Source organism: Bactrocera neohumeralis, chromosome 6, assembly GCF_024586455.1.
Source record: "Bactrocera neohumeralis isolate Rockhampton chromosome 6, APGP_CSIRO_Bneo_wtdbg2-racon-allhic-juicebox.fasta_v2, whole genome shotgun sequence".
NCBI classification, from domain to species: Eukaryota; Metazoa; Arthropoda; class Insecta; order Diptera; family Tephritidae; genus Bactrocera; species Bactrocera neohumeralis.
Genome location: NC_065923.1, coordinates 34,105,473 through 34,122,286, shown reverse-complemented (window position 1 = coordinate 34,122,286; position 16,814 = coordinate 34,105,473). Strand labels below are relative to the sequence as shown.

Below are 16,814 nucleotides of genomic sequence, written 5' to 3'. Positions count from 1 at the left end.
TCGTATGTTAGGTTAGATTAAATTGGTAAGCTAATAAGCCACGCACAAACCTTGGTCCTTTGCGATACCAGATGGAGTTCAGTGGCTAGATCCAGAGGAGTAGTCATCCTTAGAATACTTGCGCTAGACGCCAATTTTAACAGACTCTGCGGCCTAACTATCGATACCTCCTCTAGTGTTTCATAACGTGGGACGGCAGATATTTACAGCGTAGTCTTGCCAATGCGGGAAATGTGCACAAGAGATGCTCCATTGTTTCCCTGGTGCCCTGCTTTAGACATTTCTTGCAGTTTTCTTAATCCGTCAGCTCCATCCTGCGGGGTGTGGCGCCACCAGATAGTGACCACTTAGTATTCCCATCATGTTCCAATAGTCTCTTGTATTAAGTGACGATAGCAATTTTGTTTATTTTCGATCGTCCGTTTGTTTTTATTTTCTTTACCATGGTTTTCTCGAGATCTCCGTATAGAATGATGTTAGCCCTAGCTAGCTCCCAGTAAAAGTGAAGTTACCCCTGCTTCCCAAGACACTTCTGGCCGATATGCGATACGAGGTTACTTCTCTGATTGCTGCTGGGCTGTTTACGTAGATGTTGACTCTGGAATTGCCTGTAAGTGCATTAGAGGCCAGCCCCGCGGCTTTCGCAATAGCAAAGACCTCAGCTTGGAATATACTGCAGTGGTCCTGCAACTTAAAAGGCTGCTTTATGCCTAACTCTGGACAGATTTTTCCGCATCAACTCCATCGTCCATTTTCGAGCCATCCGTACAGATGTTCTCCTGCAACCAGCAGTCGTCGCGCTGATTTTGCTGCGCAGTTGGTGGCAGGTTTAGTAGCAGTTCAAGAGCCGCTGTTGAAGTTATTGTTAAAGCTCTGAACCCTTTCCATTAGCTTCCGGTAGGTGGATTTCCATACGTCTGTCCACCATACTACTGCACCGTAGAGCAGAATTCGTCTTACGTCTAAAAATGAGAGAGAGCACCCAGGTTGTGCCGACCATCTGCCTTTACGCATATAAAGTATTACTAGTTTTTCTCACTCTTTCTTCCACGTTGTGCTTCCCCAGCAGTTTGCTTAGTGCGATTCTTGTTGTCATATATGTAAATTAACCATACGAAATCAAGTCATCGTATCGAAATCTTTTATTTGACATGACATATGGGGCTTTTTAGCTTTGGTTACACATTTCGTTTCTATGAAGAGTATTCAAAGATTTCTCTTGAAATAATATAACAGTTTTTTGTTAATTTTTATTTGTTTTAATGGATTTATACCAGTTCTTTATTCAATTTACCACTAATAAATGTTTGGAGAATTGAACGCAGCTATTGATAAATCTGTGGCTTTGTAGTCTTTTTAATCTCAGTCAAAATTTTAATATTCAATTTCTTGAGCTTCTTGGCGTAACAGGTTTTTTATGCTTTGCTGCAAAAAAGGCGGCATCTTATTGCATTTATAAAGATCATGTCCAGACAGCAAATAGTCGCTGGGGCCAGAAAATACGGTGATGTGGAAGCAATTCAGATTTCATCTATTTTCGCTATCGTTGTCACTGACCTTTGACACGGCGCATAGTCTTGATGAAACAGCGTTTGTTTTCTCTTTAAATTTTCAAGGCAGTCTATAAAAATTGCGCCATGCGCATTCCAAAATATAGACGTCATAACCTTACCAGCCGACTGTTGGATTTTTCCACGCTTTGGAGCGAGTTCGCCGTGCGCAGTCCACTCAGATGACTGTCGATTGGACTTCGGAGTGAAAAGATGAAACCATATTTCATTCTTTGTCACATATCAACGCAAAACTCGAGTTTATTTTGCTTGAATATCTGAAAACACTACACCGAATCATCAACACAATAACAAAAGTTGCTTCACTCAAAATGATTTAGTTCAAAAGCTTTTCGATCCGACAGCTGTCAAATTTATGGTAAACATGCGCCTTTTGAAGGTTAGGGCTAACTAAAAATCATATGAATTTAATTCTAGTAGCGCCATCTATGGCAATTCAATTGTCAGACCGAGGATTTTTCAATTGACATGTTACTTCTTTTAATTGGGGAAAACGTTATGCTGAATATGATAGTTAGAAAAACAGATAAATTTTTTAATTTTAGAGTACATGAATAAATACTAAAACTATGTGAACTTCATTGTGAAATTTTAAAAATTTTCTCTTAACTACTTTTCTATTCTATAGACGAGCATACATACATACCGTATATAATAAAAACTGTATATTTGTTTATAAAACAGTTTGATAATGAAATATATGTATAGTATATTTAACCTAGTACGTAGGTATATGAATGATAACACAAGTCAAGTAATGCGAGTGCAGAGTTGATGAAAAACATATTTATCTTATTTGCAAACTTGTTCACTAATTAAAAGTGCAAATAAACAATTCCTCAATCTCACCTCAGATAGCGTTATGTGCTTTGTGGCGCCTCCTTTGTTTTATAATGAAATCGTGTAGTAACCAGAAGTCACAAGTTTTTGATTAGAAGCTGGCTATATTTAGATATAGATTTACATATATATGTTAAATAAGTAAATATGAAAAATAAAGCACAAAAATAAAACATTATTGAAGAAAGAAACACAAATTTATAATTTCAACAATTATTGAAATCAGCCCCGATCATTTATGGTATAATCGCAAGTTTTAGACGTTAGTACAAATACGCTAAAATTCGATTAACACCTTCTAGTGGCTTTTTAAGGTTTGGAGAGCTTTAGAGAAAAAATAGTTTTGACATAAAGAATAAAATGTTTGTAAAATAGTTATAACAATTTTTTAAGTACATATTTAGGAACTAGATTTTAGATAACAGTAGTTTACACTCAAATTGTGACTGTGATGTTAGAGGGCTTTTGTTGCTAATTTTATGTTGCTAAAACCGGAATTGAAAGCAAAAATTTCGTAACACGTAGGATTTTTTGTACTGTGGTCAACGGGTGTAGGGGTCAAACCACCACAATTTACTAAAATGACTTGATGGATTGTGACAAAAAAATACCCTGAAATTATGAAAAAATGTCAAAATACTTAATTAATCTTCAATATTTATTTTGTTGCCTTCAAAGTAATCCCCACCAAATGTAATAACCTTGCTATGCCAACGATTTTTTCCGTGCTCGAAACACTTTTCTTTAGAACTTTTTGGGATGGCCTTCTGCTCCTTCAGCGTATTTTGGTTTATCTCTTCGATCGACTTAAAACGGGTTCCACGGAGCGGAAATTTCAATACAGAGAGCTAAGAATATATCTCACGGAGCCAAATCTGCGGAATACGGTGCTTGATCGATGGTATTCATTGCAGGAACGAGTCGAGCAAGAACATGTTTTTTCCCCAAAATATACACCAAAATCATTCGAACGGACTCGCAAGAGATGTCGAGCTCTCTTGCCATCTCTCTAACACTTTCCTGACGACTAACTTTTTTAATATTTTCATCAGTTGAAGAGGTCAAAGGTCGTTCAGAATGAGATATGCCTTCAACGATCTCCCCACCGTCCTGGAAGGCTTTGTACCATTCGTATGCTTGTGTTTTATTAAAACTGAATCACCGATTCCCCACACGCAATTTGGTTAAAAATACAAAATTTGAGACAAATTATTTGCTCGATATTTATATCCATTGTAAAAATCGAAACGAACTACTGGTGTACCAACTTAAGCAGCATCTGTAAACAAACTGCTAGGCAGACCGCGCTCATATTTGATTTGATTTTTTCATTTTTTTATTATTTTTTAAATATCGTTTACCCGTGTAATTTAATTATAATTTCCGGGTGCTTTTTTTTCACAATGTATAAATCATGAAAACATATCATATTAATATGCATACATATGTTATATAAGGTAAGGCGAAATATTTTCAATTTACTGCACCATCACGTTCATACATATATGTATGTATGGTATACCATACACACATGCTCTTTTAACGAATATAGACGTGGGCAAGTTATCTTTAATTATCTCAGAAAAGTAATTGTCAAAATAAAATACGCCCACGATAGCAGTCGCAAACATATCCATATACGGTGCAGGGTGCAGTGACAATCGCAACATCTGAATTATGTTTTATTAAGAGATATATGAGATCTTTTGTATGTGTATATTTGATTTTTATTTTTATGCTGAACCTTTACGAAATCAAACAAGAACAGGTAATTGTCAAAAATGATAGTTTATACTCCTGCCCGCGATTGATCGAAAACAGATGCCATATTCGGTAGAAGGGTTTTCAAAATATACACCAAAATCATTCGAATGGAATCGCGAGAGATGTCGAGCACTTTTGTCGTCTCTCTAACACTTTCCTACACATTTTCCTTTTTCACATTTTTAGTATTTTCATCAAATGAAGAGGTCAAAGGTCGTCCAGAAAGAGGCATGCCTTCAACGATCTCTCGACCGTCTTTGACGGTTTTGTACCACTAGTAGGCTTGTGTTTTCGATAAAACTGAATCCGAACACAAAATTTGGTTAGAAATACAAAATTTGAGACAAGTTTGATCGGTATTTTTAGCTATTGTAACATTCACAACGCATTACTGAGATGTACCGACTTAAGCAGCTGCTGTAAAAAAAACTGGTTTACAGATCGCGCACATATTTAGAATTGTAATTAAGGACAGTCCTACCAACTTATACATTTTTTTTAAATATCATTTACCCGGAGAATTCAATTGCAACTTCCAAGTGCTTTTTTGTCACAATGTAACCGGTTCAAGTGTTCAAACATTCGCTTCTCTAATAATATACCTGTTCGACGCTATTTCGCGAATAATTTTGATAGATTCAAAAGGTGGGTGACAATACCTTTTCTGTGGAGATGCATAAATCGGATTGATGTGGCTAATGTCGTCGCCATGCCCTCTGACACATGCGCAATAACGGTTTTTGTTTTGCTGGATGTGTAGTATGCGAGTTTCCACCGCCAAATAATAATTTATACCTTAATTTCACCCCGAAAGTCATTATATGTAGTATATGGGAGTTGCGGTAGCAAGGACCCCATTTTATCTATTAACTATTATCATGTCACATACTAAAAAAAATATTCCCTGGATTTCATTAAGGTACCTCACATTCAGTCACCAATCATATGGAGCAAAGTCAGACAAATGTTCGAAAATACTGATAATAGTTGTATGGGGGCTAGGTCAAGCTGTTGTGAGTACAACACGTTATTTAATTTTCATTGAGATAACTCAAATATTGGACGATATACATATGCTGGATATAAAGTCAACTGGAAGTTCGAAAATCATTATATTAGGTATATGGGGCTCAGGGAAGTATTGACCCGATTCAAATCATTTTTTTATATGGACACATATTTTCACTGAATTTCAATTGCATACCTCCCGCAATAATCGATATTTTCAGCGAAAAGTACACTATAGATACTGGGGTTCACATTTCGGTACTTAGGGTCTTGAAAAGTTTTAATTGGATTTTGGCAATTTTTGGTTAAAAGCGTTAAAGGAATTATTAGTGCAAGATTTTATTCCGTTATTATAATTACTTCTTTATTTGTGTTCTGGTAGGTGAAAGAACCAAATGTAATTTAAAATTGTGTATTAGGAAGTAGGCGTGGTTGTAGTCGCCCATTTTCGCACTGCGATATAGGAATATGAGAAGATTATTACTTACAAAATCGAAATCGGTTTTTCGGTTCTCGAGATATGTGATTTCACAAAAAGTTACAGTTTGCACGGACAGACTTACAGACAGACAGTCAATCGGATTTCAACTTTTCTCGTCATCCTGATCATTTATATATATGTACATATATAACCCCATATCTCGATTGATTTTAGGTGTTACGTACAACGTGTAGCAACAAGTTGCAAGAGAACAACAATTATGGAATAAAAGTTCAGTAACATTTAGTTCACCACCACTGTAGGTGTCTCACATAAAATAAATAAAATAAAAATTTTCCACACTCTAAGTATCTTATATTTGGATTTGTTACAATGAGTCTTGTACTTGACTAAAATCATTTAAAAAGATATCGGCAAATAATATACTTATGCATAAATTCATTCATATTCACTTTGCTAGTGCATATATGTCTAGACCCGTAATCCGCAACAATTTATCATTACTTACAAAACTAATCAAATATTTCCTATAAGTACCCGCCCTAATAATGTTTTGTTCAATATAGTCTCATGGCGTTTTTCAAATATCCGCTACGTTTACTTGAAACTGTGGTGGCGAGCGCACGCATGACTCCGCCGAGCGACCACTCGTGTGTTATGGGAAATAAATTAAGATGGATTTATTTTAGTTTACAAAAAACACAACAGCGATAAGAAAGTGCAAAATTCCCCAAGAGAGAATAAAAATAATAAAATTAAACTTAGAATAAAAGTTAGATATACATACATACATATATATGGAGAGTAATAGAATGAAAACGTAAAATTTGTTCAATACAATTAACTTTTATGAATTAAAGGCAAATACAAATTAGTAAAGAAAGTTCTTAACATACATACAAACAAAACAAATTGTCGATGCACAACAGCTGACTTCATACACATGCTAACAAACATATTTGTATGTATTTATTGAGGGAATTCGTGGCGAAACGCATGCCGTTTAGTTGGAGGGGCGTACGATCAATGCACAATCATTAATCATGATAACAATGATATTGCGACTATTTTGTTTTCGGTAAATACCCACAGATAACAATGTGTGGGTGTGCGACGGCATTTTTAATTTGTAATTTATGATTATAAGTACTGTCGCTGGCGCTATCGCCCACTGGCTATTCATTACACCAGGCAGTAAAACTGACGGAAAAATATTATTTTGCAGTTAAAATATTTCGAAAATGGTCTTAAAATTGAATCACTTCAATATTGATTTTTTTTATTTGAGTTGAACTAATAACACACAAACAAGAAATTCAAGACTCATCGCCAGTAATAATACGCTTCATGACAGTCGGAAAGCTTTGTTGCACATAGTACATACGTGCAAATTTAGTGATTTTGGAACCAGTCGTGCTTTAACTATTTTTATGCCCAAATTTTCTTTCAAAATTGTTTTTACTGATCCTTCCGATATTCCAATAATGCCAATAAGATCTCTGACTGTTAATCGTTGATTCTCAAACACCAATTTCTTTATTTTATAGACGTGTTGATCAACAGTTGAGGTTGCTCTAGTGTAGGACTAGTTTCTCAGTTTTTGAGGTAACGATCTGAAATTTTGCACATTTTCTTTTCTCCCAAAGTAGATGCTTATTTATCGGAACCGCCGTTATCAGAGCACTATGGAATAAAAACAAACTGAACGATCTGAATCAAGTGCTTGCATGAAATTTTTTTTCATTTTACGAGATATTTTCACGAATTTTTAAATTCGTTATTTTTGAAGACAACAAGTACAATCTCCAGAGAAATTGTTGAGATCGGACCACTATAACATATAGCTGTCATACTAGCTGATCGATTAAAACTCAATCCTTGTGTATGGAAAAGTTGACCATTTGGGTAACTGATTCATACTAATCGTAGACTAGTTCGTATATAGTTGGTTTCACCACAGGGACTACATTTATATGTATACTAGAACGGGTCTAGTTTTTTAACTATAAAATCGTGTATTAGGAAAATGAATTACGGATCATTCAACTTTGCCTAAAACCGGCTTCGAGCTAAAGATTTTTAAGGCGTAATGATCCCCAGAACATTTCCTGCCTACGCGATTTTTTGTTTTATTCGTTTCCTACAAATCGACCCGCTCTAATGTATGCATACTCCATGATTTTGTTTTATTTGCTTCGAATTTTTTTCTTACAACGAGAACTTGTGAAAATGTCTGGTGCGAAGTTTTTTGAGACGGATCCTCTCATGATAACTTAATTAACTGATATATGCGAATTGATATGCCAGAAAATAAAATTAATATATTTAATTATAGATTCCTATCTATTTTTGGCTTGATTGATTAAAAAATAAAATTCGTTAATTAAAATAACTTTAAATATTGTTTACTTTTGAGAGCTGTACAAATACTAATTTTAATTGAATCTAAATATAGATCAATTATCTCCAATAACTGCGTCTTACTCGAATTTTATTAAGTATACTTTGGTTTTCAAAAGTGTAGCTCCATTTTGGGATGAAGAATAAAACAAGGTAGCTTATTCTCGATATATTCTATAGTTACCGAGAACAATACGTTTTTTATCAAAACATGTTATTGGACAATATATTTTAATGTTAAGGAAATACCATTCAGTGGACGTCTAAAAGGTGAAATGAAAATATACATGTGAGCCATGTCGTTCTTGATTAATGAAATAATTTTTAATAAATTTGTGCCAATCGAACTCACAATCGAAACAATGTATCTTTTCTCAAATCAGGTATATTCTCAGACCTACAATAAGCTAGCTGTAGTAAATTTAATTATAATGAAGAAGTAATCGTCGAGAAGCAAGCAAATGTTTATGTGCTTAAATACAAATATTGTATCAGAAGTTGGAATATCTCTGTAATCTCGGTAAATTGCTGAAAAAACAGCTTTAATATATATAATTAAATCGAATTTTGCTAAAAAAAAATTTCAGCATATATTAAGTCTAGCTAAGTCTAAAAAATATTTTGGGATACCTTAGTAATTTAAAATAAACTGTATTAAGTTACAAGGCGCCATTTCGCTCCAAACTTTTAACTAAAAAAAATGGAACTGTTTAATTCTCAAATCAGTGCCAATAAGTTTAATTGTTCCTAATATGGAGGAATCGACGCAAGGGCAGCTCTTAAGCGGAGAGCTTTATGACACCGTCATCATGCTGAACTCATTAATAGTAGCCCTGTAGTCATTGGTTAGGTTAGGTAAGGCTGATTTCTACTCAGGTCACGAATATTCCTACTTCGACACTACGTAGGTATGGATCAAAGAGACCACTAAATTAATGAGAAGGCTTACATATATCAATTCCAGCAAATTCACCAGATTCGTACAAATTGTGGCAACTGAATTTCTTCAACCTTATGCTTCAATTTGTGACCGACGTAAAACCATAGACCTTATCAGGTAATAGCATCTATTTTATGAGAGCGCAATGTAAACGAACACTCATCACCACTTCTATCGTCCGTCTAAATGGATTTCTGCGAAATCCTTTCAGAAATGAGTCAGCTAAATGCTCTTTTACAACACAGGTTTACCAGTTTCTATAGTAATAGTATTTAAGGAATAAACTCGAATATATTCTTAAACAAATTCAGAATCACTATAAGCAAAATATTTTTAATAGTAGGATTTCAGTTTAGGAGAGCGAGCGAGAAAGTGTCTAGATGTTTTCACCTCATTATCCTCACTGCGTGAGTGACAATGTCCAGTTAGCACATCTATCATTTCTACGATGGTCACAAGGCTTTCGCAACTTTGCTGACCAGCGCTTGCTGAGCATCTATGAGGCCCATAAATCCAGCGCCTGAGTACACGAAGACAGAAGAACGGAGGTATAGCAACTCTTCTATCGGAGTGAATGCATACCTGCCTAAAAAAAGCCGCACTTCAAAGAAGTACATCTGCTGCTACTTTAATGGCTGCCACTTCTGCTTAAATGACACTACAGTGGTCTGTTAGTCTCTTAAACATGAGTTTAGATCGAACGTGAAAAAGCACACTTCGCTTCTTGCCCAGCAACTCCGCCTCACACACATACATACATATCTCTCGAAGGTATGTGTGGAAAGAAGATGCCTTTAGGAGTAGGCGCAGTCGAAATGAGAGAGGATTTCGAAATGTTCCACTCTGGCAACCTCAATTTGTCCTGTTTACCGGAGTCTTATAGTAACCTTCGTCGTAATGCATATCCTGGCTATGTCCATAGGCGCTATATGCAGAATAGCATTAAGTGCCATCGTTGGTATTATACTTAGAGCTCTATAGTCATAATGACAATACACATTTAGAACTGATGTGATGGTGTCATAGTTAGTACTAGCAGAGAATTATAGTTTCTTCTTCATCTAGTTCTTTAACCCCGCACCACAACGTGCCTTAATGGCAATCTAATCAACAGGTGATAATAACGGGATATCCGTTTGCCGCCTGATATTTTAATTATTGTTGTAATAATCTTCTGTCTGTCCACAACCGTTTGTTAGCGGAACAAATTTCATATCTGCGTAAGTATATATGCTAGAATAAAATATTTACAAGGTTTGACAGGCTGCGACAGCGCGACAACCATAAATTTGATAACTTGCGAAAAACTACACACACATACATATGTACATGCGAGTATATATGAACCACATAAATTTGTGCTTAATCACACCCACACTGATATAGATTCATTAGTTTTATAACTTGAGTATCATAAAGTTAATATCATAAAGTATATAGGTATGTAAATATATGTATATGATTTATATTTAGGTATGTAAGTATGCATGTGTATGAATATTTACACTGCCACTCAAGCCGCTACCTATGATACGATCGTACCGCCTAGTCGCATGGGTCGGTCCACTTGGCACTTGACAAGCCTGAAGGCAACAGGTATAATTTCGACCACGAAATCAGCAACCGAAGACAGTCTTTATCTCCGTATATTAAGGCAGATAAGCAAGCGGCGCGGGTGTTGCCAAAAACAAGCGTTCAATCAAACTGCCAAGCAGCCAAGCTACACCGAACTTCTCACAGTTATAAAGAGGCGCATTGGCAAAACAACGTGATAACTGTTGTTACTCGATATCATATTAAAATTTTGTTTTGTCCGTTGAAAGTGTCGTGTTTTCGGTGGAATCGCATCTACCAGTACAGTTGACGGATTCGAAGATCGGACAGAGTACATAAAGAAAATATGCACGCAGCGGCATGAAAATGTGCTAAAAGTGTTTGTGCGCGTATATTCTCTAAAATAATTCAAAACCGAAAATTTTTAGCAAATTTTGTATAAAAATATATGATTTTTTAAACTGCACGTTGAAATTTTTAAATTAATCTCGAACTAGTTAATCGCCTTGTGTAATATCAAATAAATTTAAAAAATAGTGGTTTTAAAACTGGTTCATTAAATCCGCTATTTTCACCTGTCATATATTGAATTTGCTGTTTGCTTTCGAAATTAATTTCCGTGTGCATAATTGACTCATCAAAGTTATCAAAGTTGAAGACTTTTTGACTGATAGTTTATAATCATTGTAAATATAACTGTTTGCTTATATATTTGTTTATTAGTGTATAAGTGCGTGGAAGCCAAACGGTGAATTATTGCCGTTTTTTACTAGTTATAACTTGTCGTTGAAGTGGCCAATTGGCAAATATATCGCGCTCATTTAACTTTGTTTTGGTTGAGTTTCATATTTTCGAGTTTGCTGTGACCGCTGTGATAACGGTGTAATTTCTGATAAGGTTCACTACAGTGTGACCGCTTCATAAATATGAGCAATGATGATATTTGTAAGTATTCAAATGCCGAAGATTATTATTTTTATTTTTTCAATGAACAGTTAGTCTAACGTACTTATGAAGTATTCTTATAGGTATTAAACATTAAGGTGGTCCAAATGATTTTAACTAAGTTTTTTAATTATATTTATTTACTTAAAAATTGATTAAAATGGTAGGCAAATATTAAATTAAATAAATTTTTAATACATAAACTAAAAGCAATAAAATAAAAATAACGTTTAGAAAATAATTTTGAGCTATTATGTATGACAAAATATATACATATATATTTCATCCAGACCCCTTTAATTTCTCTGAAAGAACTATATGTTAGTATGATCCGATTTCCATTCCGATGATTTTTGACTTGATTGAATATCAAATTCATAAGCCCATGTCTCGTCGGCAGTTATAGTGCTGTCCATGAATGTAAGATCAGAATTCGCACGATCAAGCTGTTTACGGTACTTTTTTAAAAAAAAAAATCAGCTTTATTCGGACGAGTCGAACAAAAACGCGTTTCATACCCAAAATATCCGCTAAACTCATTCGAACGGACTCGCGAGAGGTTTCGAGCTCTCTTGCTCTCTCTCTAACACTTGCCTAACAATTTTCAAGCATCATATCCTTCTCCTTTTTAATATTTTTAACAGTTGAAGAAGTCGAAAGTCGTCCGGAACGACTTAAGCAGCGGCTGTGAACAAACTGGTTGACAGATCGCGCTCATATTTGGTATAGTAATTAAGGACAGTCCTACCAACTTACCAAAATACATTTCTTTAATATCATTTATTATTTGATTACAATTTCCGGATGCTTTTTTGTCACAATATATGTGCTTATGGAATAAGTAACCTTATATAAAGTATGATTGAGTTTAACTACGGTTCCCCTTGAATCCGTCGAAGTCATATAGAAGCAGATAGTTTTTAAAACACCTTAGATTTTCTGTAAAGCGTGTGCGGTGTCCCAAAATCAGCAGTTACAGTAACACGTAAAAACTATTTGGTACGTAGGTTGCTATATATATTTCTGGCCTAATAATGTAAATAGGCATATTTATCAACGAAAATGTTTTCTTTTTTTTTTTTCGTCGATTGCGTTATTGTTTTGGGCTCATACGCATAGATCGATGATTCGTCATCTGTGATGATCTCATAAACGTCTTTTGAAGCACCGCGATTGTATTTTTTCAGCATTTCTTTACACCAATCCACACGAGCATTATTTTGAGCGATTGTCAAATTGTGTGGGATCCAACGAGAACAAACCTTTTTTACGGCCAGGTGTTCATGCAATATCGAATGTATGCTGGGAGGAGAAATGCATAGGCATGGCTCTATCTGAGGGTATGTTACATGACGGTCTTGCATTATCAGTTCACGTACGGCATCGATGTTTTCTGGCACAACGGCTGTTTTTGGACGACCTTCACGGGATTCGTCTTTGAGCGAGCGTCGGCCACGATTGAATTCGTTGTACCAGTTTTTCACAGTGCTATAGGATGGTGCTTCATAGCCATACAAAGATTTTAGTTCATCGATGCACTTTGTCGTGATAATCCACGTCCAAAGTTGTGAAAAATGATCGCACGAAAATGTTCACGAGTTAATTCCATTTTTTGGCCGAGATGCATTTTTTAATTCCCTATAAATAAAACAATTCACGATTAAATGACAAAACGTTCTGAGTGATGTTATGCTAAAAAATGTCAAACTTTCCAATGGAAATGTCAGATTGTACCTGGCAACACTTATTGTTGCCCTAGGCCAGAATATATATAGCAGCCCTCGTAAATCCGCTCCACAAAAACACGTCTAACCATTGCGGCTACCACAGTCAAAGTTAGCAATGAACAGCTGAAAATTTAACTACTTCGGGCATGTACATCAACTTAATAAAACAAAAATTCGACAGTAGGGCTCTCCAAACCGGAAAAATTTTAATCTTAAAATTCCCGTTATTTTTGGAACGAACCTCGTATTTTAATTGTGAGTACTCAAAGTATTAAAAGCATTATTAACTCTGATAAGAGTTTCAAATACTTAAATTATTAATAAATGTTAGCTTTCTAATTTATGTATGTATTTGTTAAATATATTTACAATATGAATATAAGTTATATAAGAGTATAAATATAAACAGAAATAATATTAATAAAATAATAATAAAAATTGCATTTTTTCAATCATCTTTATTTTTATATACCTATAGTGCAAGAAAACTAAAAAATTAAAAAAAGTATTTTTTTTTTTTGATAGAATAAATTTTTTATTTCCAATTTTAAATGAAGTCCTCCTATGAGATAAATGACAATTTGGGCATAACAAGAAAAATTATAAAATAATTGTGATTTATTTTATCGGAAATCCAATAAAAGTCACATGACACACTCCTTGTTAAAGAAAATGAAAACTCATACACAGCTAGCCTTTTATATTTCGCGATTTGACAACCCTAAAATTGCACTTTGGCTACTCACAACGTTATCAAAAAGTTATTTAATTTTCATTTAATTTTATACATACTAAGAAAGTTTTGACATATGAGCTCTATTTGTAACTTAAAATATTCATCTCGAACAAAAACTTGAGCTAAATCGCGACTATTTTTTTACAATTCAACTCAGCAACAGTGTATCAATCACCTCAATTAAGGCACAGTGTCTCTCAATAATATGGTGAATTCAATCGAGATGGCAGATCCCTCCAAGACGAATTTCGTGAAGGCCCTTCAAAATCAATTGTTATTCCCGAAACCGAAACGATGCTGTTAGTAGAATTAGAAGCTTTTTTCACCTTGGATTCCACACGATTTGTGGTTTGCCAAAATAAAAGATTAGAGTCGATTGATCGAGAGAAATGTTAATGTGTTTCGAAACATACTTATGACATCGCGACAGATGATGAATTATGGATTTTTATGAAAAATAATTTAGAAGTCAACGTTTTCGGCACTTAAAGATGCGACGGATGATTTCAGAATGCATGTTTTGAAGTTACTTCATTCAGATTTCCAAAAGTGCTTCGACAATTGGTTTAAACGAATGCAAACGTGTATTGATCTTAATGAAGAACATTTTTAAAAACAATAAAGCGATTTTCACTGATTAATATTTGTTTTTATTCTTGAATCCCAAAATATAAAAAGCAACCCTCGTGTTATTGGCATATATTCATAATGATAACAGCTATCACATAACTTTTAATATTCGCTAATCTGGATTTTCCTCGATATGTGCGTATCAAACTTTTTCATTATTTGTTACCTATCCAATCATTATTTGAATATGGATATGAATACAACAGGTGCAGTTTTGGATAAAAAATAATTTGGATGACGTAACCAATATACAAATAGCTTGTATGAAATGATAATTTTGTTATTTGGCACTGAAGCATTTAGACAGATTTATGTCGCCGTCAAAGAGACTTCTTTGCGATTATACAATCATACCAATGATTATACCAATTTCCAGTTCATTTGAGCTAGATGACAGTAACTATAGTTAATAACTACATACAATATTCATAAACACATTTATAGCAACGTAATATTCATATCCACAATATATTATAACAACAGCGTTAAGAAAACTTTCGCTATTCAAACCAACAACTGCTATAACAAAATCAAGCAGACGTATGATGTTTTCTGAATTCACTACACACTTAGTACTTGAAATTTGACCACTTCGAGGATAGACGAACAGTGTGACCACTTAAAAGCGCTACTAAAGCGGCGTGGATTCAAATATGACGCCTTATTGTTGCGCATAAGTAAACCAAACTGAGCTTAGCGTTAAAATATTTAGACTCTCGTAACTCTTTCTGAAGACAGTTGTGGGTTTATGCTCATTTTGACGCTAATAAATAACTGAAAATGAGAATTAAAAAATGAAACTCGACAGCAACAATATTTAGTAGCTGGTGACAGCAAAAATGTAAGCGGACTCTTAATTAGCTGCTGCCGAAAATTTGTAGTCACAGCCGACACTCATTTTTCTTGCTCAGCACACTTACACTTTTCTTAGCATAAGCGAAGGCGTTGAAGCTGGCGTGCGCACGCTTGAACGCATTTTAAGCGAGTGGGCAATATGAACGCCATTGCGGGCGCACTTAATCATTTTGACGTGTCTAATTGAAAATTTTGTAAGCGACAAAGTGTCTGTGTATGTTGTCACATAATAACATTTAATAGAGCCCACATGGGGTTGCTTTCGTAGACCACCATTGAACTTATGTATAAGCATATACTCCACCATTATAATTATATATCTATGCGACTATTAGTAAAAGTATGAAATTCACTTACTCATTAAAGTTACCACCTTAACTGTGGTACGAGTATTAGCTTAGCTCTGTTTTCACTTAATTAATCACTTGTTATAAATTTGTAGTCACTTGTTTTTGTATGCTTGCCGCTAGTTGACATTTGTTGATCACATTCTGTAGTAATTGTTGTCGTTGTGGGATTATTGTGACTTGCCTGCGTGTTTGCTATTAGATTTCTGCTTAATTTATATAGGCGCGTGATTAATTCCCCACTTGAACAAGCATAAGATAAAAGTGTAAGCTGCTTGTGGTGGATATCGAAATACACGGGTGGCTCAAGTTCAGGTAACACAGCGAAGACATGGATTGTTGATGTTATTGTTGTATGTAAAATACGAGGCAAATGAAAACAAAATGCGCTAAGGTAAATCAAAATGATTTTACTAAATTGTTGATGCGATAAGCTCTGCCAACAAGTAGTAAGAGTCAAATCTTATCTGTAGATATTGTCATTGTTCAAGTGACTAGCGAGGGCAGTAAGGTTTAAAGATGACATTGATTTGCGATATGAGTAACTTCACATTGTCGATATGGCATACTACAGAAAAGAAAGATAAAAAAAGAGAAGAGGTTGCATATTATAACTAGACCAAACAAAAGCTTATGAAAATGATGAAATTATAGAAATTCTCGATTTACGGTAAAACTACGGGTTCCATAGAAAAAAACTTATGTGGTGAGGCTGTAGATAAGGAGCAAACGAACAAAAATCTTAATTTTCAAACAATAATTCTCACGTGAATTTAAAAAAAAAATTTTTAATGTCAGTAGGTTTTTGGTTTGCTGAAATCTTTACTTTCTGATTGTATATAAAATATATATACATTACTATGGTAATTTTATGATAAAATTCAAAAAAGACTCCATTAAACGATTCAGGTTCTTCCTACATCTGCTATTACAAAGGAATCGTCTTCTTCTTTATTATCGCAGACACCGCTTACGCAGCTATAGCCGAGTTCTTCTTTTTCGCTGTTTAGTGCTAATTGAGGATTCCGAGTGTAGGTAGGCTCTTTTCTACCTCG

General features: G+C 34.6%; 1 protein-coding gene across 3 annotated transcripts in view; it reads left to right on the top strand.

Moving 5' to 3' along the window:
- Positions 1 to 16,814, top strand: part of LOC126761376 (calcium-binding protein E63-1) — a 147,215-nt gene that overhangs the window by 43,875 nt on the left and 86,526 nt on the right. The window contains exon 1 of one of the 3 annotated variants that reach the window (XM_050477483.1): positions 11,431 to 11,464. The exons of the other annotated variants lie outside the window; for them this stretch is intronic. Within the exon in view, the coding sequence (XP_050333440.1) occupies positions 11,446 to 11,464 (19 nt within the window). The 5' untranslated portion in view covers positions 11,431 to 11,445. Of the gene's footprint in view, positions 1 to 11,430; positions 11,465 to 16,814 lie in introns of those variants that run through there. 3 annotated transcript variants of the gene reach the window in all.